This window comes from Nerophis lumbriciformis, linkage group LG20, assembly GCF_033978685.3.
Source record: "Nerophis lumbriciformis linkage group LG20, RoL_Nlum_v2.1, whole genome shotgun sequence".
NCBI lineage: Eukaryota > Metazoa > Chordata > Actinopteri > Syngnathiformes > Syngnathidae > Nerophis > Nerophis lumbriciformis.
In genome coordinates, this window is record NC_084567.2 from 21,897,501 (window position 1) to 21,920,476 (window position 22,976).

The 22,976-nt window shown below is 40.1% G+C and overlaps 1 protein-coding gene across 1 annotated transcript in view; it reads right to left on the reverse strand.

Annotated features, from left to right (window-relative positions):
• Window positions 1-22,976, reverse strand: part of sptlc1 (serine palmitoyltransferase, long chain base subunit 1) — an 89,844-nt gene that overhangs the window by 12,797 nt on the left and 54,071 nt on the right. The window contains exons 11-14 of the mRNA XM_061980581.1: window positions 19,936-20,032; window positions 19,790-19,844; window positions 12,737-12,854; window positions 12,566-12,639 (exon numbers count right to left, since the gene is read on the reverse strand). Coding sequence (XP_061836565.1) covers window positions 12,566-12,639; window positions 12,737-12,854; window positions 19,790-19,844; window positions 19,936-20,032 — 344 coding nt within the window. The remainder of the gene's footprint in view (window positions 1-12,565; window positions 12,640-12,736; window positions 12,855-19,789; window positions 19,845-19,935; window positions 20,033-22,976) is intronic.

The following is a 22,976-nucleotide window of genomic DNA, read 5'->3' on the forward strand; positions in this document are numbered from 1 at the left end:
GCTGAGCGGACGTTCACAAGCATAACAGCAGAAGCTACATCCCTGCATAACAAGGTAAATCCCCCAACACAAAATCATTTACTCAACACAAATTACATATTACAATGCATTCTCAAGTCTACTGTCATTAGATTTATTCTGACTGCTGTTACTGTCTGTTTGTTGTTTTGTGTTTGTCTTTTATATTTTATTTCTAGGCAACCGGGGATCCAGTCCAGAGAGGTCCACTGCAGACAAATCCATGTAAGACTGAACCTGCCCTTGGAGATCTGGACATCAGCATTGATGCACCCCAGAACCAAGAAGAGCCAGAGGGTTTGTGTATTTTATAACTTGTAATCAAGAAAGAGTTAAACTTATGCTGCAGCTATAAAATATTAGCATACAACAACAACAACAACAACACATTCAATATTATAAGAGAATCGGCATGTAAATAAAAACAGTTTAATAATGATGATGATGATAATACAACTTTTACAAATGTGCACAAAAATGTGATTCATTCTGAACATCAGGTGACAATAGATGAAATGGTAAAGTCAGGTACAAAAAAAAGCACCACTGAGGCATGGCAAACAAAGCCTGTAATATACAGTAATTGTTAAAAAAAATCTGCCCTCCAAAAAAACAGAGGACAGTGATGATGAAAATGCACATGCATAGTATAAGTGAACTACTGCTTTTTGACCTGGGAAACGGTACCTCACACACAGTAGTTTGATTTTTCTTTTTACATATGTATTTATTTTCTCTATTCTTTTACACAAAGCACTTGTCACTGTGCTCATTGTTGCCACATTTTGAGATGTGTTATAGGTGTGTAACTTGTTTACATTGTAATGTTGAACTTTTGTTACCTACCTCTAGTGTTCAAAACACTATATGCTCAGGCTGAAATATTGAATCTTTGTTACCTACCTCTAGTGTTTAAAACACTATATGCTCAGATTGAAATATTTAATCTTTGTTACCTACCTCCAGTGTTCAAAACTATGCTCAGGCTGAAATATTGCACTTTGTTGTTCCCATCCTACAATTCAGCCAGACTTTTTTTGGTCCATGTCTAAAAATAAATACATTGACATGTGATTTTGTTGTTCTGTTTTTTTTGCCAGTGCCATAAAGCCACAATGCTTGGGGATTTGGAGTCTTGAATATTAACCGTCAAATCGAATCGCATCGTTCGGAATCGAATCCAATTGAATCGGTCTGTAATAAAAGGATATCGTTTTTGAATCGAATCGGTCTGTAATAAAAGGAAATCTTTTTTGAATCGAATCGTAACCTGTGTATCTAGATGCATATCGAATCGTTTATCAGAGAGAGATGTGCAACCCTAATATATATATATATATATCATATATATATATATCTTTATCATATATATATATCATCATCATCATGGCGCCGATGAAGGCTGCCTCGGTGCTCTCGTGCGCTCTGTTTTGTTTGTTTTTGTGCGTAAATTGTGTTTCTGGGTGCTCTTACACCCGTGAAGAGCTACTGAACATCAGTTCCATCATCCCTATGGACTTATTACCAGTCATTTTAGTGTCAGCTGCGGATTTGGTCCATTCTGTGATCAAAAGAGGGAGACCGCACCGAAGAGGGAAGCGAGCAGGCGCCCTTGTCCGTCTTCGCGGACGGGGATTACGCACGCCTCTACCAGGCATCTTTCGCTCTAACGTCCGCTCACTTGCCAACAAGATGGACGAGCTAGCGTTGCTGATGAGAAGAAACAAGGACTTTTCCTCATCTTGTGTGTTGTGCTTCACGGAGACACGGCTGAGCGCAAGTGTCCCGGACAGCGCGGTTCAACTGGAGGGCTTTCATCTTCTTCGCGCGGACCGAGACGCGGCGCTCTCCGGCAAAGGCGGTGGAGTCTGCTTTTTTATCAACAACAGCTGGTGTACAGACGTGACAGTGATATCCAAACACTGCTCTCCTTCTCTGGAATATATTTTCGTTCACTGTAAGCCCTTTTACTCACTGCGTGAGATAATTTCATTCATTCTGGTGGCTGTTTACATCCCACCCGGCGCGGACGGGCGTGACGTTCAGCGCACGCTTGCAGACCAGATCTTACTTGTGGAACGGTCTTTTCCAGACTCATCGTGCTTGGTGACTTTAACAAGGTAAATTTGAGCCAGGAATCACCCAAGTATAGGCAGTTTATTAAATGCCCGACCAGAGAGGAGAACACTTTAGATCACTCCTACACTACAATAAGTAAGGCATATCATGCAGTCCCGCGCGCTGCCCTTGGACTATCAGATCACGGGATGGTGCACTTAATCCCTTCATATAGACAGAGACTGAAACTGGCTAAACCTGTTATGAGGACCATTAAGTGTTTCACCGCCGAGTCAGTGGAGGAGCTGCGTGCATGTTGGGAGACGACAGACTGGGAGGCAGTTTGAGCGGCCACAAACAATCTGGACGAGTATACGGACACTGTGACCTCATACATTCAATTCAATGAGGCGCGCATCATTCCAACGCGCACCAGGGCTTGTTATAACAACGACAAGCCCTGGTTCACACCCAAGCTCCGACAGCTGCACAAGAAAAAGGAGGCTGCGTGGAGAAGCGGGGACCGGAGTACCTACAGAGAAGCGAAGTACCACTTCAACAGGGAAGTGGAGAAAGCTAAATCTGTGTACTCTAACCGTCTACAGGAACAGTTCCGCTCCAATGATTCTGCGGCCGTTTGGAGAGGGCTCAGGACCCTTACGAACTATAAGCCCAAAACCCCCCAGGCCCTGAATGACCGGACTCTCGCTCAGGGCCTCAACACACATTACTGTCGTCATGAACGGCCTCCAGCTCATCAAAGCTCTGCTCCCCCCACCATCACCCTCCCCACCAACGCCAGCACTTCATTAAAGGAGTTAAAGGATTCAAAGGACTCCAAGGACATCACAGGACTCCAAGAACATCATAGGACTGTAAAGGCCCTCTCCATCCAAGAGGAGGATGTACGCCAGCAGTTCTTGAAGCTGAATACGCGGAAGGCCCCCGGGCCGGATGGTGTCTCCCCCTCCACTCTCAGACACTGTGCGGACCAGCTGGCTCCTGTCTTCACTGACATTTTTAACACCTCTCTGGAGCTATGCCGCGTGCCGTCCTGCTTTAAGACCTCCACCATTGTCCCTGTCCCCAATGACTACAGGCCGATTGCACTGACGTCTGTGGTCATGAAGTCCTTTGAGCGCTTGGTCCTTTCCCACCTCAAGGACATCACCGCCCCCCTCCTGGACCCACTGCAGTTCGCCTACAGAGCCAACAGGTCTGTGGATGATGCAGTGAACCTGGCCCTCCACTTCATCCTGGAGCATCTGGACTCCCCAGGAACCTACGCTAGGATCCTGTTTGTGGACTTCAGCTCTGCCTTTAACACCATCCTTCCTGGACTGCTACGAGACAAGCTCTACCAGCTCAGCGTGCCCGACTTCCTCTGCAGTTGGATCAATGACTTCCTGACAGACCGAAGACAGCACGTGCGGCTGGGGAAGATTGTCTCGGACAGTCGAACCACAAACACTGGTACTCCTCAGGGCTGTGTATTCTCCCCCTGGCTCTTCTCCCTGTACACAAACTGCTGCACCTCCAGTCACCAGTCCGTAAAACTGCTCAAGTTTGCGGATGACACTACCCTCATTGGGCTCATCTCAGATGGCGATGAGTCCGCCTACAGGAGAGAGGTGGACCGGCTGGTGTCCTGGTGCAGCCACAACAACCTGGAGCTGAACGCCCAGAAAACAGTGGAGATGATCATGGACTTCAGGAAAGTCACAGCCCCACCATCCCCCCTCACCCTGATTGACTCTCCCACCCCCGTCTCCATTGTGGACTCCTTCCGTTTTTTGGGCACCACCATCACCCAAGACCTCAAGTGGGAGTCGACCATCAGCTCCTCATCAAGAAGGCCCAGCAGAGGATGTACTTCCTGCGGCAGCTGAGGAAACTTAAGGTGCCGACCGAGATGCTGGTGCAGTTTTACTCAGCCATCATCGAGTCCATCCTGACCTCCTCCATCACCGTGTGGTTCCCCGGCGCCACAGTCCAGGATAAGCATCGCCTGCAGCGCATCGTACGTGCTGCTGAGAAGGTGATTGGCTGCAAGCTCCCGTCTCTCCAGGACCTGTTCTCCTCCAGGACCAGGAGGCGTGCGGGTCGGATCACAACTGACTCTTCTCACCCTGGACACACACTATTCTCCCCTCTCCCCTAAGGCAGGAGACTACGGTCCATCCAGACCCACACCTCCTGCCCCCTGAACAGTTTTTTTCCCCTCGGCCATCAGGCACATGAACAATAACTCCTAACAGTAGCTCCTTAGAATTCCTTCTAAGTCTATAACAAGATCTGATAGCTCAGTTACAGCTCTTGTTATTACCAAATCTGTGTTATATGTGTTTTATGTTGCACGATTGCACCAAGAAAAATTCCTAGTTTGTGAACCCGTTCTCAAACAATGGCAATAAAACGATTCTGATTCTGATATACAATTGTGCTCATAAGTTTACAAACCCTGTTTCCATATGAGTTGGGAAATTGTGTTAGATGTAAATATAAACGGAATACAATGATTTGCAAATCCTTTTCAACCCATATTCAATTGAATGCACTACAAAGACAAGATATTTGATGTTCAAACTCATAAACTTTTTTTTTTGCAATTAATAATTAACTTAGAATTTCATGGCTGCAACACGTGCCAAAGTAGTTGGGAAAGGGCATGTTCACCACTGTGTTAAATGGCCTTTTCTTTTAACAACACTCAATAAACGATTGGGAACTGAGAAAACTAATTGTTGAAGCTTTGAGAGTGGAATTCTTTCCCATTCTTGTTTTATGTAGAGCTTCAGTCGTTGTCAGTCTGTGCTGTCGTATTTTACGCTTCATAATGCGCCACACATTTTCTATGGGAGACAGGTCTGGACTGCAGGTGGGCCAGGAAAGTTACCGCACTCTTTTTTTACGAAGCCACGCTGTTGTAACACGTGCTGAATGTGGTTTGGCATTGTCTTGCTGAAATAAGCAGGGGCGTGCATGAAAAAGACGGCGCTTAAATGGCAGCATATGTTGTTCCAAAACCTGTATGTACCTTTCAGCATTAATGGTGCCTTCACAGATGTGTAAGTTACCCATGCCTTGGGCACTAATGCACCCCCATATCATCACAGATGCTGGCTTTTGAACTTTGCTTCGATAACAGTCTGGATAGTTCGCTTCCCCTTTGGTCCGGATGACACGATGTCGAATAGCTCTGTACCGAGGATGTCGTTGTGGCTTGTGCAGCCCTTTGAGACAATTGTGATTTAGGGCTATATAAATAAACATTGATTGATTGATTAATTTCCAAAAACAATTTGAAATGTGGACTCGTCAGACCACAGAACACTTTTCCACTTTGCATCAGTCCATCTTAGATGATCTCGGGCCCAGAGAAGCCGGCGGCGTTTCTGGATGTTGTTGATAAATGGCTTTTGCTTTGCATAGTAGAGCTTTAACTTGCACTTCCAGATGTAGCGACGAACTGTATTTAGTGACAGTGGTTTTCTGAAGTGTTCCTGAGCCCATGTGGTGATATCCTTTAGAGATTGATGTCGGTTTTTGATACAGTGCCGTCTGAGGGATCGAAGGTCACGGTCATTCAATGTTGGTTTCCGGCCATGCCGCTTACGTGGAGTGATTTCTCCAGATTCTCTGAACCTTTTGATGATATTATGGACCGTAGATGTTGAAATCCCAAAATTTCTTGCAATTGCACTTTGAGAAACGTTGTTCTTAAACTGTTTGACTATTTGCTCACGCAGTTGTGGACAAAGGGATGTACCTCGCCCCATCCTTTCTTGTGAAAGACTGAGCATTTTTTGGGAAGCTGTTTTTATACCAAATCATGGCACCCACCTGTTCCCAATTAGCCTGCACATCTGTGGGATGTTCCAACTAAGTGTTCCTCAACTTTATCAGTATTTATTGCCACAACTTCTTTGTCATGTGTTGCTGGCATCAAATTCTAAAGTTAATGATTATTTACAAAAAAAAAAGTTTATCAGTTTGAACATCAAATATGTTGCCTTTGTAGCATATTCAACTGAATATGGGTTGAAAATGATTTGCAAATCATTGTATTCCGTTTATATTTACATCTAACACAATTTCCCAACTCATATGGAAACGGGGTTCGTACAAAAAGTGCATCAATTTAAATTTGTTTGATTAAAAACATCCATCCATCCATCCATTTTCTACCGCTTATTCCCTTCGGGGTCGCTGGAGCCCATCTCAGCTACAATCGGGCGGAAGGCGGAGTACACCCTGGACAAGTCGCCACCTCATCGCAGGGCCAACACAGATAGACACTAAAATCTAAACACTTGCGCAAAACTGTATTAAATGCCAAATATATCACTTTCCATCATATTAGCCTATACCAACTATAATGACCCTTTTGTATCAAGTATTCTATACCAGAGGTCCTCAATAAATTTGTCCAAGGGTCAGGATTTTTATCAGCCCTATGTCAGGGCCAGGTGGCTGGCACATGGTTTAAAACAAAAAGCCTAATTAAAGAGATGTATTGTGGTTTTCAATGAGCAGTTTCATAACCAAGAGAACTAAATTCCGTTTCCAAATCAGTGACAAGTATCAAGTAAAAACATTCATAAAAAAGCTTAAATAAGGGGTGTCCAAACTTATTCCACAGAGGACCACACACTGAAAACAGACTAAAAGGAAATGACACAAAACACCACTTTGGATGATCATTTAAAAACAAAGTATTTTTATAACCTATATAAATGAATAAACTCATGTAATAAAACTGCAGTTGCTGTGATTCATTTCCTCTGCCTTCATTGCAAATAATTATACGATAATAATAATAATATTATGCTAACCCAACATTTACAATTATTTGCTATAAGGCAACCAATTTGAAAACTACACTAATTGTGAATCATATACTAATAAAGTAACTGCTGAATAAGATTCTGTAGTGTTGCTGGATGGCTGTACTGTGAGGACTCTTTCTGGAACATCTTCTGCGTGTTTTTAAAGATGCATGTCCCACTACAACTACCATTCACAAGCATAAAAACAAAACCATCATGAACGTACAATTAGGAATAACAGCTTTAGAATGCTTGTCAACACGAGACATCTCCATGACAACCATCTCCAATGATCGGTCGGCTCACAGCACAGGATAATCAGACAGCGACCGTGCCAGAAGATCTTCGCCGCTTTCTCTAAAATAAGGTAAAGGACCAAGAGAACACAAAAAACGATTCGACATTCTTCTCTTAAGTTTGTCATTATTCAACCTCACGCGACTGAGCAGCAGATACGTGACGTGAATGTAATGGCGGGGAAAACAGATGTAACCAAGAAATGTCCCGTAAGCTAGACCGTCCCAATTTATATCGCTCCAGCTGCTGCTGGAGGACTCTCGGCAGGACCCACACTTTGTTGAGCACATGGGCTGGGTCCTTGGAAGGATGCAGCCCCCGAATTGAAACACAGCAATCCTCTAGTCCAGGGGTCGGGAACCTTTTTGGCTGAGAGAGCCATGAAAGCCAAATATTTTAAAATGTATTTCCGTGAGCGCCATATAATATTCTTTAACACTGAACACAACTAAATGCGTGCATTTTTAAGTAAGACCAACATTTTTAGAGTACCGTATTTTTAGGACTATAAGTCGCAGTTTTTTTCATAGTTTGGCCGGGGGTGCGACTTATACTCAGGAGTGACTTTTGTGTGAAATTATTAACACATTACCGTAAAATATCAAATAATATTATTTAGCTCATTCACGTAAGAGACTTGACGTAAAAGATTTCATGGGATTTAGCGATTAGGAGCGACAGATCATTTGGTAAACGTATAGCATGTTCTATATGTCATAGTTATTTGAATGACTCTTACCAAAATATGTTACGTTAACATACCAGGCACGTTCTCAGTTGGTTATTTATGCGTCATATAACGTACACTTGTTCACTATTCTTTATTTATTTTGAATTGCCTTTCAAATGTCTATTCTTGGTGTTGGGTTTTATCAAATACATTTCCCCCAAAAATGCGACTTATATATGTTTTTTTCCTTCTTTACTATGCATTTTCGGCCGGTGCGACTTATACTCCGGAGCGACTTATACTCCGAAAAATACGGTATAATAAGTCTCTTTTTCATTTTAATAACAGCTATTCTGAAGGTAACCAATAATAAATAAAATACTTATTACCATTAATGCGACTTCTGGTGCTGTATGGTTTTGCTGATGGCTTTGGAGTCTGGTTGATACGTGGTTATTTTTAACACTGTGATTACCAGCGGAATTATTCATTACTTATCGTGTTAAGCAATGTCAGCTAGGATTTATCTGAGAGCCAGATGCAGTCATCAAAAGAGCCACATCTGGCTCTAGAGCCATAGGTTCCCTACCCCTGCTCTAGTCTATGGCAGCTGCAGTTGCTCCATCGAGATAGACTGGCCCTTAGTGTTTGGAAAGAGAATTACAACTTTGGCACCAGCATCAGCTGTCGCAGAGGAAATGAGAGCCAGAGAGGGAATCCATAGCAAACCGTAACTTGAACTGATCTGCAAATTAAATAATAACAAATAATAATCATAATACTGTATCAGTAATAGCTAACCTGAATATTTACAAGCACATGCTGAAAAAAAATCACATATTTAGATTTTTGTGAAACAAGTTTTTTAATCAAACTTGAGTTGTTGTACTAGAACACAGTCATTCATTGAATAAAATAGTATTCAATAACAGAAAGCAATTGTGAATGGTAACAAAAGTGCACCTGCTTTTTGGTACATCTTGTTACAACCGGGACCTGTAGCATCAGAGACTGGGACTCTACTGGTGCGCCACTAGAGATCCAATGTTGTAGCAAGACATTGTAGATCTATATTGTAATCAATGACGGCACATTAAGCTGCATTTTCTAATAATACGCATACTACACATTTTATAAATATATGATAGCTAAGAAAAAGTGTACTAATGGTGTAATATAGGTACTGTACATGTAGCTAAAATCTGTTGTGAGCCAACAAACCAACACGCCTCGAAAATATGAAAACAGTACCTTAATTGGAAACACAATACAGTCAGTGTAAATTAAACATTTAAGTGAAAGTTAAAATATTTTATTGTGGCCTTTCCTCAATGTGACATGTTGTGATAAATCCTAAAGAGAAGAGAAAAAAAAGAGAAACAAAACAGTATTGTTCACAGATGCCACTTGGTGGATGTTTGAGCACACTGCAGCAAGTCCTGGGCAAATTAAAATAGCCCCACTTCTTAATCCTTCAGTCACACGCAGCAATCTCGCAGGAATGACGCAAATTTACAATGGCACCACTGTATCTGACAAAGATAATATATTTCAGTTTTTGTATCTAATACTTTCAGAGCTTGTTTATAAACTGTTTCAATCGGCTTTCAATCGGTGTTCCTGCTGTTGTGTATTTGGGATCTGCCATACTTGACAACCTTGAGACCTCCGATTTCGGGAGGTGGGGTGGGCGTGGTCGGGGTGGGGCGGGGGGCGTGGTTGGGGCGGGGGCGTGGTTAAGAGGGGAGGAGTATATTTACAGCTAGAATTCACCAAGTCAAGTATTTCATATATATATATATATATAAAGAAATACTTGACTTTCAGTGAATTCTAGCTATATATATATATATATATATACCGTATTAATTTATTTTATTATATATATATATATATAAATAAAAGAAATACTTGAATTTCAGTGTTCATTTATTTACACATATACACACACATAACACTCATCTTACTCATTGTTGAGTTAAGGGTTGAATTGTCCATCCTTGTTCTATTCTCTGTCACTATTTTTCTAACCATGCTGAACACCCTCTCTGATGATGCATTGATGTGTGGCACGCACAAAAGTGCTTTCATCAAATGCATTAGAGTCTGGAAATTTCCATCTCTCCCTAGCATGGCCCAAAACCGGTAAATCTTTGCTTCCTGAGGAAGATCTTCAGTGCCAAGCACTTGGTAGTCCACTACTTCTTCCCGGAAGCTATCCAGGTCCAATCGCAGCTGCGGCTTGGAACTTACAAGCTGTTATGAGAGTAGCGTATGTGTGTGTGTGGCCCTTTAATAGGTGAGCATGTGAGGAGAGTGACATCAGTGAGTGTGTGGGCGAGAGAAGAGAGGGAGCGGTAGCGTTACTGCGGGCGGGGACTAGTTTGTTTTGTGTTGGATTGGCTGTGTGCAAGCAATCAATAAAGCAAGATTTGCAACTAAGGTGCAACAAAGCGTATTTCTTCATCTTACTCGTCGTCGGCGTCGCCACGACTGTATCTTCCTCGTTCTTCTGCTTCGTCTCCTTGTTGTGTGCGCAGTTGTGCACTGCACTCTCTAAAAGCCGTATATATTATTGATGTTATAGATGGCAGTATTGTCCTGTTTAAGAATGTCACAACATTGCTGTTTACGGCAGACGAACTGCTTTACGGTAGACAAAAAACTTGACTGCTGCTGTTGTGTGTTGTTACCTCGCTGGGAGGACGTTAATAAAACTGCCTAAAAATAAACCCACATAAGAAACCAAGAACTCGCCCTCGATCATTCTACAGTTATAATGTGATTGGGCAGGGACACTGTTTATATCGTGGGAAAGCAGACTTAGGTCCGCATGGAGCTGGAGGGGGCGTGGCCTCTAGCTCCGCCTGAATTTCGGGAGATTTTCGGGAGAAAATTTGTCCCGGGAGGTTTTCGGGAGAGGTGCTGAATTTCGGGAGTCTCCCGGAAAATCCGGGAGGGTTGGCAAGGATGGGATCTGCATAAGTCCAAAAAATGTGCGCGCATCCGCCATTGTAGCCTGCGCCATAGTCAATAAGCTCCTTCTTTTTCTCCATCCTCTTGTTGTGGGGTGTTCATTCCTCAGTAGACTCGCTAAGGAAAGACTACAAACTACCGGTACAACAAAGATGATGGGGAGAAGACGGGGTCAAAGTGAAGCCACGTAAATAAAATCACCCACAAAACAGCGCAACGGTCAGAAAGCAGCTTGATAATGGTCTGTAAAACATAATCTATGTAACATTTTGACCAAATACCAACCGTTGCATTATATGTAGACCACAAAGAAGTGTTCTAAATGTAGGTAAAAAAAATCATAATATGACCCCTTTAATGTGCCTTATAATCCGGCGCGCCTTTTGTATGAAAATAGACCTGAATTGAGCTGCAAATTGCCAGCCTTATAATTTGGTGCACCCTATGGTGAAAAAAATACGGTACTCTAAATAATTACGTATAGCTGCCCTTTGCAGCAGCTTGGTGGCCGACTAGAGCAGTGAGATACAGTCTGGTGTGCCGTGGGAGGTTATTTAATTTCACCTATTTGGGTTAAAAATATTTTTTGCAAACCAGTAATTATAGTCTGCAAATGATGTGTTGTTGTTGAGTGTCGGTGCTGTCTAGAGCTCGGCAAAGTAACCGTGTAATACTCTTCCATATCAGCCGGTAGCTAATTGCTTTGTAGATGTCGGAAGCAGCGGGAGGCAGTGTGCAGGTAAAAAGGTGTCTAATGCTTAAACCAAAAATAAACAAAAGGCGAGTGCCCCTAAGAAAAAGCAGTGGAACTTAGGGAAGGCTATGCAGAACGAAACTAAAACTGAACTGGCGACAACGTAAACAAAAACAGAATGCTGGACGACAGCAAAGACTTACCTGTGGAGCAAAGACGGCGTCCACAATGTACATCCGAACATGACATGATAATCAACAATGTCCACGCAAAGAAGGATCAAAACAACTGAAATATTCTTGATCGCTAAAACAAAGTAGATGCGTGAAATATCGCTCAAAGGAAGACATGAAACTGCTACAGGAAAATACCAAAAAAAAGAGAAAAAGGCCACCAAAATAGGAGCGCAAGACAAGAACTAAAACACTACACAAAGGAAAACACCAAAAAACTCAAAATAAGTCACGGCGTGATGTGACAGGTTGTGACAGTACACCTACTTTGAGACAAGAGCTATAGTGATGCATGCTTGGTTATGATTTAAAGTCATATCCAACAATTGTGACAACGACTGTTTACTGTCAACTGAGTTTCGTTTTTTAATGATTTCTGCTGGTGGTGTGTGCCTCTGGATTTTTTCAACGCAAAAAATGTGCCTCGGCTCAAAAAGTTTGAAAAACACTAGACTAGAGGACACTAGTGTTTGAAGAAGCGGTAAGCATTATATCCAACCCTCTTCCTGTTCCAACCATGTAAGCGCCACCCACTAATACACAAGCATGTACACAGCACAAAGATAAAGTTATGCAGTGTTTGTAAAAGTGTATGATTTCACTCACTAATTCAACATCAATGTAACCATAAAAGTTTCAGATTTTAAATCCTTTCATTGTTAAATATCTCTTTTGTGAACGTGCACGCGCAACAGGGATGCATGTTTGCACGACACAGCCACAATTGACAGCTTGAGCGCCAATCATCTTATTATTTTTAAAGAGTTTAACTTGTAACTGTATATATTACCTGGGCGGAGGAAGATATCGCTCTTCTTTTTCAAGGTATCGGGCAAGTGTTAGAGCCACTTGTCTCTCCATACACTAACAAACAAAACCAAAACATGGAAAAGACCGTGAGACACTTAATACAAAATGGTGTTTTGTCATCAAGTGCAGACGTGTGATACTGTGAACTCACATGATCTACAATGGAGCGCAGCAGTCGCATGTCTGACTCTAGAGAACCTGAACTTCTCTCCAGCTGCAAGTGAAGCGCCGGAGCAAACTGCACCCCGACTACCTTCAGCCCTGGAATTCTGCAAAAACCAAAAGAAATCATAACAAAACCAACAATGTCTATAGTTTATGTCTTGTTTTGACATAGACAAATGTGTATCCGTTTATGGAATACTTTGAATTCTTGGTGTTTGGATTGGCAAGTTGAACAAGTGACTACGCAACGCTCCTGTCGGCCTAAATTGTAAAAATTATCCACCATGAGGCAGCAAAAATAATCTCATCCAGGACAAAGATAGATGGAGTAATAAATTATGTCAGCCAGAAAGTAAAACATTTTAGTGACTTTAGTTATGTTGGTTATTATGATAATCAAACACACATACAGTACACAATCAGATATTGGTCTGATATTAGAAAAAAACAACAACAAATGTTCGAAAGATATCAGCTTGCATATATAACATCTCTGATATAGTCTCCGAAGCAAGCAGTCCTGCACAGCGTTTACATGTGCAAAGCTGGACAGCCAGTTAACATCTAAATGTCCTCCAATAAGCTCACAAGTTTGGTATTTTCTCGCAATTTAGTGAAATCATTTACTAAAGCTAAACATGGTTGTAGATTACTAGGAGCTATCAGCTGCACAACAGCTAAGCAGTGAGTACACAACAGCACACAAACTAGACATATGTAACAACTGTCCTTAATTGAACAATAATGCAGTCTAAAACAGCCCATTTGTCAATATAAACAAGTATCAAATAATTATAGTTGCATATGACTAATTATTATATCACAGACTCTCTCAGTCTGGATAGCATGTTAAAAAATATCCAGTAAAGAAGCGTGTCTGCATCTTTCATATTAATGCAACATGATCTTAACCTAATGAAATGTTGTGGCCACTCGGTGTCATTATCACTCCACTTCAATTTAAATACAGCATAAGTCCAGTCCAGATGGTTAATAATAAAAAGGTTAATTTTTTTCATACCTACCATTCTTGTCTGTTTGAGTAATTTTACTTGATCAAGTCTTTTCTAAATTTATGTGTATCATATTGATTGGTATTGGCTAGTACTGAAGGCTCCAATATCGATATTGTATCGGAGGTGCAAAAGTTCTATTGAATTCAAGAAAGAACTCAAAGCAAGTATGAAGTTACCTCCCGTCTCCCCTCATCGCACTCTTACCAACAAGAGTCTTCAATAAAAGGTAAAAGTGATGTAAAATCTTAATTTTTATATTTTATTCAGCATTTTATGAATGTAAACTACACATTTGGTGTTAGTTTGCTATTGTTGCTTAAATGACATAAAGTTGCTGGTACTGAACGACTGGTTCGGTTTGGAGGTGATAAAACAAATTATTATGGTTGCTCGTTGGAGAGGAGTTTTCTGTTGACTGACAATCTAAAAAATAAAGGATGTCGCACTAGTATTTTTCATTCTGATCCTCCTGTTTGCTGTCAGCCATGTTTACTTATCACATAGATCAGTGGTTCTCAACCTTTTTTCAGTGAAGTACCCCCTGTGAACATTTTTTTAATTCAAGTACCCCCTAATGAATCAGAGCAAAGCATTTTTGGTTGAAAAAAAGAGATAAAGAAGTAAAATACAGCACTATGTCATCAGTTTCTGATTTATTAAATTGTATAACAGTGCAAAATATTGCTCATTTGTAGTGGTCTTTCTTGAACTATTTGGAAAAAAATATAAAAATAACTAAAAACTTGTTGAAAAACAAACAAGTGATTCAATTATAAATAAAGATTTCTACACATAGAAGTAATCATCAACTTAAAGTGCCCTCTTTGGGGATTGTAATAGAGATCCATCTGGATTGATTAACTTAATTCTAAACATGTCTTAAAAAAAAAGAAATCTTTAACATCAATATTCATGGAACATGTCCACAAAAAATCTAGCTGTCAACACTGAATATTGCATTGTTGCATTGTAATGAATGGAATAGCCTACTTGATTTGATGTTCAGTGTATGAACTTACATTCATATTTTGTTAAAGTATTAGTCAATAAATATATTTATAAAGGATTTTTGAATTGTTGCTATTTTTAGAATATTTAAAAAAAATCTCACGTACCCCTTGGCATACCTTCAAGTACCCCCAGGGGTACTCGTACCCCCATTTGAGAACCACTGACATAGACGTTGCAGCCTGTTGCAGTTTCACGGTCTCAATTTTGTGTGTGGCGGCCAAATTGTATCATCAATATGGAATATCGTGATAGAATTCAAATCTCTATCGTAAACCAAATGTATCTTTCGTTAATTGCCCATTCCTAAGGGTTCCACGATATACTCATCTCACAAGGCGACAGACAATATTAGGCCCTTTTTATTACAGTAACTTTTAGAGGAACTTTTTCCATTTAACATCCGGGTAAATTATATATATTCCATGCATTTCCACCAAAAAAATTCCGGGGTAAAAAAGCTCCACGGGAACTATTTCCTAGTAGCAAGGTGGTGCTTTTGAAAGTTCCTGAGGACTTTTGAGAGCGCCACTGGGCTGTCGAAGTGGTTAAACAATGTTGGGCGTTTCTAAAACTATGTTGCGAAATTTCAGCAGCCATTGCCGTGTGCGAGGACAACTTGTTTATATACTATTGCTTCTGTATTTCTCAACCAAGAGAAAACAGAACAAAAGGAACTTCCGAGTTGGGAACTTTTGTGAGCACATCTGTGCGCTGAAGAACACTGATTAGTGGAACTATCTTGCAATGTGGAACTATTATTACTCATCGGTAGTGTTTAGACAAGTTAGCAGTTTAATGCTGTTTATTAATTTTTTACAAGCTTCATTTTGATAAGTAAAGCTGTAGACAGACTTTTAAACGTATTCACTATTCAGAGTGATATACAGGCAGTGTTGGGACTAACGCGTTACTTTGTAACGCCGTTAGTTTCGGCGGTAACTAGTAATCGAACGCGTTATTTTTTATATTCAGTAACTCAGTTACCGTTACTACATACTGCGTTATTTTACGTTACTTTTTATGTAGTATAAAGTGTGTTTTATTGGAGCGCTGCTGTGTCATCGTTCTGATTCTTCTTGTGTCACAAATCGGAGAAGAGAGCCATGCGCTTTGTGTGTGTCTGGGTGTGGGTGTGAGTGTGAGTGTGGGGAGGGAGGAGAGGGGCGGGCGTGTCTTATCATGGCGGAGCCAGAAGTCGAGTTTGTTAACATGGAGATATTTTCACTACGTTTCTTTTGTCGAGCACAAAGAAAATAACATTTTAGTTAAATGTAAATTGTGCTTTGGATCAAAGATCCCATCTACTGCCCAAAACAGCAATTCAAATCTGCTGAAACAAGCTACATAAGCAACATGTTTCGACGAAGCTAGTAAAGAGAGATAGAGACTCAAATGACACTTCACCTCCACCACCACCACTTAAGGATTAACTCTGCCTCTGCTCATCATTCAGTACTGAAGGTATACACACTCTGTCAATCAATGTTCCCTCTAATTGTTCATGTGTGTGAGCAAACGCAAAAACTCCCTGAGCATTCAGTGGAGCCCATGTGAGCAACATCACACGTCCACACTGTGGCTACACCAGCAGCACACCTGTCCCAAACCTGACTAAATAAGTTAAATCTCCATCCATCCATCCATTTTCTACCGCTTGTCCCTTTCGGGGTCGCTGGAGCCTATCTCAGCAGCATTCGGGCGGAAGGCTGGGTAAACCCTGGACAAGTCCCCACCCATCGCAGGGCCAACACAGATAGACAGACAACATTCCTTTATTATTATAATCAAATGACAGCAGTCATTTCAATTTCTAATATAAGTGTTTAGGCCCACTTACAATGACAATAACAAAAAATATTGTTTTTCATGAACTGTGTACTTGTATTGTTTGTCTGGGTGGAGGTCCTGCTTTGGAAATAGTTTGTACCCCTTTCAGACATTGCATTTAGTTCCCATTAAAACATTCACATGTTGCACAATGAGATGTAAGCAGGGGATCATGTGTACATTCCTGCAACTTCCTGTTTGTAAAAAATATATTTTTATTAGTATGTATTTAATATACTAACAGCATTTAATGATTAAAATTTATAAATTAAGATTCCTAATAAATGACACTAGAATAAGCGCACATTTGATTGGTAAATCATAGAGTAACGACCTGGAATTACACTTTATGTGTGGTGTTGGAGTTGTCCGACTTTTTGTGTGGCTGTAAACGCATCACTGGCTAAGTGCCTTATGTACATGTGGTGGCGCAAGTGAGAAAGAGCGAGCGGCTGCTGTTGATATAACAGTGATATGTTTATGGCCGACAACAAAGAGTTTTACTCAGTAAAGTGATGGATGGAATTCATGTCCTCAAAGCGTCTCGACAGACGTATTATTATATTTGAACAATGATGACGAAAACGGTTTTCTCTGTCGTGTCCGTGTCGTGTCGAAAATTGTTATGCGCTTATTTTTTTATTTGATTTTGTGCGTGGCATAGATTTGCCGTGCGCAGAGGACGCTTGAGCAGTGCGCAATTGCACAGGCGCGCTCCTTAGAGGGAACGTTGCTGTCAATTCTCTTATATACTCTTTCATTCTAGACTTCTAGAGTGTTTGATTATCACATCACTCTAAATGTATAGACTATAAAGTTCACAAACATAAAGAGGGATCCTAGTGGGCCAGGCCAATCTTTCCTTATCTCTAAACTAAAACTGGGGAAATGTGTAGTGTTCTGGGCTTCAGACATGATTTTGTGTCAGAATTCCTTGAGGAAAAAATGCCTGGTTAGGCTTTGTGTATGTAGTGTGTGCCTTTCTTGCTTTACAGCTATGCTGTTATTATGCTGTTTGTTACTTATGTATGTTATGTTGCAGCTATTTAAAATAGTGTTGTCAATTTGTTCTGGCCAGAAACAAATTGGCCTTTGTAACATATCTCTGTCTTTGTGGGTTGTATGTAGACCACATTGCTTAGCAGAGTTCAGTGATGCAAATGTATGTCAAGTTGATCAACAGATTGTATTATTCGCCAGTGCAATAACAGTACTGAAATGAAGGCTACAAGGGCCTTAATGGGAGCTTTAAAAATAAAAGAAGAAAAAAAAGAAGTAACTAAATAGTTACTTTTCACAGTAACGCATTACTTTTTGGTGTAAGTAACTGAGTTAGTAACTGAGTTACTTTTGAAATGAAGTAATTAGTAACTGTAACTAGTTACTGGTTTTCAGTAACTAACCCAACACTGTATACAGGTATATTCAGTAATGAGCCAGACTTCGAAGTGGCGACTGCAGTTGCTCACTGGAACTGCAACCTTGTTCTCTGAGGATAAATGTGAAATAGAGGAGGCCGTAAATGTGCGGATAAGGTAAATCACAACAAATATTCACTATTTTTTTTTTCATGCTGTAAAAGTAGTCAGCAACACAATATTTGTCTTATTAGCATCAACCCAAGTAAACTGAATGCTAATGCTAAGGCTAAATGTAGCAGCTGAAATGGATCATAAGGACTCGCCTGACCTTTGTAGTTCCATAGGGCCCAGAATTGCTGACAAAAAATAACCTATTTATTAATAACCGTCTGGAATGGACTTGTGCTGTCTTTAAGTTGAAGTGGAATAGTAATTGTTTTTTGGCGCCCCTGCTTTTAAGAAAATTACTATGATGCTGTATGAAGATACCGGTTTGGTCAAGGAAATTGTTTTTAATTTGGCTGCACGAGTCACAAAAAAATGCAGGTGCACCTTGAAGTCTTTTATAACTTTGCATGAATGAGCTTTTAACTGTTGAACTAAAATGAAAAATGATAAAAGTTAAAGGGGGTGTTTGCAGCATTTACACTGATGTCCAGAGGGCGCTAACTTTCCAATGTATTTTACACAGTATGTCCCTCCCTCTTACGCCTTCTAGAACGTAATGACGTACACTACATACAGAACACTTCCACACGCATTAACTTTGGATGTTTTTAGCTAATAATAGCGATTTGGATAGCTAGCGTTAGCTGTCATTTAATGTATATTCTATCATAACAACAACATGACTGCAAATTGTTTCTTAACAGTTGCTTGTCTTGGACTACTTTTGTATACGTGTGGACGAGACAGAGTGAGTGACCGCTGTAAAGACCAATCATTTTATTCGGGCTGGTAAAAAATTGTCATTACATAAACTTACTAATTGTGAAAAATATAAAAAACTGTAAAACAAATGTGTTATGTTAAACCACTGATAGTATCATGCTGTTTTTGTTATATTTTTTGCTTTTAAAAAATGTAACTGTGGGCAAGGCGCAAACAGTCCCAATAAAATAAAGTAAATATAAAACATCATAATTATAAAATTAAAAAATATATATATTTTATTTTTATTTTGTGTCTCTGGTATCTCAGCTTTCAATGGTTTGTGTGCATATGTGGGTTGCTCGCAGTGGCATCTTTTTGCTGGGGGAAGCAATTCAGAGAGTTTGGCGTGCTTTTGTGTGTCGTGTCTAACGGCCGAGTGAGTGACTCACGTTCTGGTGAGTCTAGCTCGTTTTGCTAGCATTGTTTGCTAGGTCTTTGCATTGTGCGCAAAGCACTTAGTATGCTGTTCCAATCCCTCGCTTATGACCATAAAAAAAACAACTTCTGACTGTGTTCTGCCCGTGAGATAGCTTTTCTCAAAACAATAAATATTGTCACATATTAATCTTGAAAACGCAACCCATTGCTATTGTACATATCAACTACATTACATGGTATATCAAACCAGCAGCTATTTAGCATGTATGTGTCATTTCTACACAAATGCCCCGTCGTTACAATTCAGATACCTTCCTTCAATTTGATGACGTGATTGCTTCTAGGTTCCACGATGGATTTTTAAAGTGGCATGCTGGATCTGCTCAGATTATGCCAAATGCTCAATGACAAATCATTCAAAAAGCTTCTTAAGGCTAATATAATGTTTAGTTATAGTGCAACCATTTATTTTACTCTGACAGTCTAGAATATAAATCATGCTAGAAAACTTACCCGTTTAATGCTTGGTAAACACATTTGCATTTTTCCCTGAGAACAGTGAAAATGTCTGCAGAAAGAAAACACTAGATCGTTAGTAAAGTAAACACAGGTCAGCATTATAGCTGTAGTTGGTAAACAGGGGGGAAAAAAGTGGATACCTGGATTCTCTTGCATGATGTTGAGCGCCTCGATGGCGGCGGCAGCTAGCATGGGAGGCAGCGACGCAGAGAAACAGTACCCTTGGCCTGACAGTCGCTGAAAAGTGACATCACATGCAAATGTCAGCAAACAACAAACTTTACATGTAAACTAAAAAGGTTCATAAATTACTTCCTAAGTATGTATACCGGTACAATTGATCCTAGTTGTCAAGGACATCAAGGATCTGGACAAATATGGAAACTCCCAGTGCAACCACAACAACAACAACAACAACGATAATGGAGTCTGACGGAAAACAAACATCGACTACAAAATTACAATGCTCCAAATGATTACTTAGCAAGAAGATCTGTATTCAGGTGCACATTTATCTACACTTATAGACATTCATAGAGCAACACAAAAGATTGCTGAACAGATACAGTATATATCCCATGGAACTGAAAACCTTCAGCAGCAGATCACAATAGTCCGGAATTAGATGAGGATATAGATCCAGATATTTTATTTTTCTTTCTTACCAGCAACAATTGTTGTTATTATGCAGACGAACAATATAACGCAAACATTAAAATCAACAACCAACTGTCGATTATTAATTTAAACAGCAGAAGTTTATATGCAAACTACAACAACGTGAAGCATTTTTTGGAACAATTCAACAAACCCTTCAAAGTAATCGCTATCTCAGAAACATGAATAGATGCTAAAAAGGAATGGATTTTGACCTGGAAGGACATTAGCTCATACTTGCCAACCTTGAGACCTCCGATTTCGGGAGGTGGGGGGCGTGGTCTGGGGTGGGGCGGGGGGCGTGGTTAAGATATATATATATATATATATATACATATATATACATATATGTATAAAATAAATACTTGAATTTCAGTGTTCATTTATTTACACATATACACACACATAACACTCATCTACTCATTGTTGAGTTAAGGGTTGAATTGTCCATCCTTGTTCTATTCTCTGTCACTATTTTAGAACACACACACTATACAAATATACATTATAAAATCAATAAGAAAACGGGAGCTCTAATTTGGGAGTCTGAATTAGGATCAGAAGTTCATATATAAACATTGCGCACTCACGTCGCCTTTTTGTATTGATTACTGCAGCTGTGCACTGGATTCATTCACAAATACAAACTACAACTCACAAACACTTTAGAGTTCCACCATCAGAATGTGTACTTAAACTTATAAAGATCACATGGATATTATTCAGTGAGTTGATTCACCAAAACTAACCTGTTATACAGGAGGAAAAAGCACACAGGACGTTTCAATTGTTCACAGACTGGTTGCGCTCATCAGAATGACAAGACACTTCCGGTCTGCAGGTGATCGCATTCAATTGGGAAGAAACGCCCTACTGCCCAATGTGAATACTGATAAATGTGTAATGACAGCTCCAAAAACGAATTCAAACCACAAAATAAAATATATAAATCAACACAAAAATGTGACACATTATGGGTGGGTCACATATGCATGTACAGTAGATGGCAGTATTGTCCTGTTTAAAAGTGTCACAACATTGCTGTTTACGGCAGACGAACTGCTTTACGGCAGACGAAAACTTGACTGCTGTTGTTGTGTGTTGTTGCCACGCTGGGAGGACGTTAATGAAACTGCCTAACAATAAACCCACATAAGAAACCAAGAACTCGCCCTCGATCATGAGCTGTTTATATTGTGGGAAAGCGGACGTGTGAACAGGCTGTCAACATGTCACTCAGGTCCGCATGGAGCTGGAGGGGGCGTGGCCTCCAGCTCCGCCTGAATTTCGGGAGATTTTCGGGAGAAAATTTGTCCCGGGAGGTTTTCGGGAGAGGCGCTGAATTTCGGGAGTCATTTTCCGGGAGGGTTGGCAAGTATGCATTAGCTAAAATATATTAACAGAATCAACAAGGACTGAGGGGTAGTAGCTTTGTACGTGATGAATAACAGAGCACAAAGTGGTATAAAAAAACATGTCATTAGCTATTGATAATATCTTAGAATGTCTAACCATTGAAATACATCATGAAAAAAACAATAACATATTAATCAGCTGCATATATAGATCACCCAAGTCAAACATTGATACGTTGGATTAAGGCAACCTTTACTGAAATTAGTCAAAAAATTATTTTCTTATGTGGAGACTACAACATTGACCTCTTGGACCCTAACAAACACTAGTCTATAGATGACTTTCTATACACAATGTATAGCCTGAGTTTATATCCGAAAATGACAAGGCCAAGCAGAATCTCAGGAAACAGTGCCACACTTATTGATAATATTTTACTAATGATTTTGATAATAATACCACAAGTGGTCTGCCAATATCAGACATCAGTGATCATCTGCCAGTTTTCATAATCTATGACGGAAACTACAAGAAGAGGAATATTGATGACAAAAAGACATTTCGAAGAATATGCACAGAACAAAATATGACAATTTTCAAGAATGACCTAAGAAACAATTGGGACAATTAAAAAATATACAGTGAAAATTATATAAATGGTACTTCTTTTTTTAATACTTTCATGATTCTTTATGAAAAACATTGTCCATTGAAACAACTTAGTAAGAAGCAACTTAGTAAGAAGCAAAATAAAAGCAATCAACCATCATACCTGCCAACTTTTGAAATCAGAAAAACCTAGTAGCCAGGGTCCAGGGGCCGCAGGCCCCGGTAGGTCCAGGACAAAGTCCTGGTGGGGGGTTCAGGCTTCGCCCCCCGACGCAAAATAATTATTAGCATTCAGACAGGTTAAAATGTTTCTAAAACCATCACTTTTCTATCAGTCACAGTGACTTTTCAAAACAAAAATATTACAGCAAAAATCATATGGGTTGATTGACATGTTTATTCTGTAAGATAACTTCAATAGTTTGAAATTATTTTGACAGTTAATGCCAGTTATCCTGTCAACCTTTCACAAGACTTCAATTTGTTAATTGAAAGTATAAACAGTATAAACACTTTGTACAGTAAACAAATGGTAAAACAGTACTAAACAATTCCATTA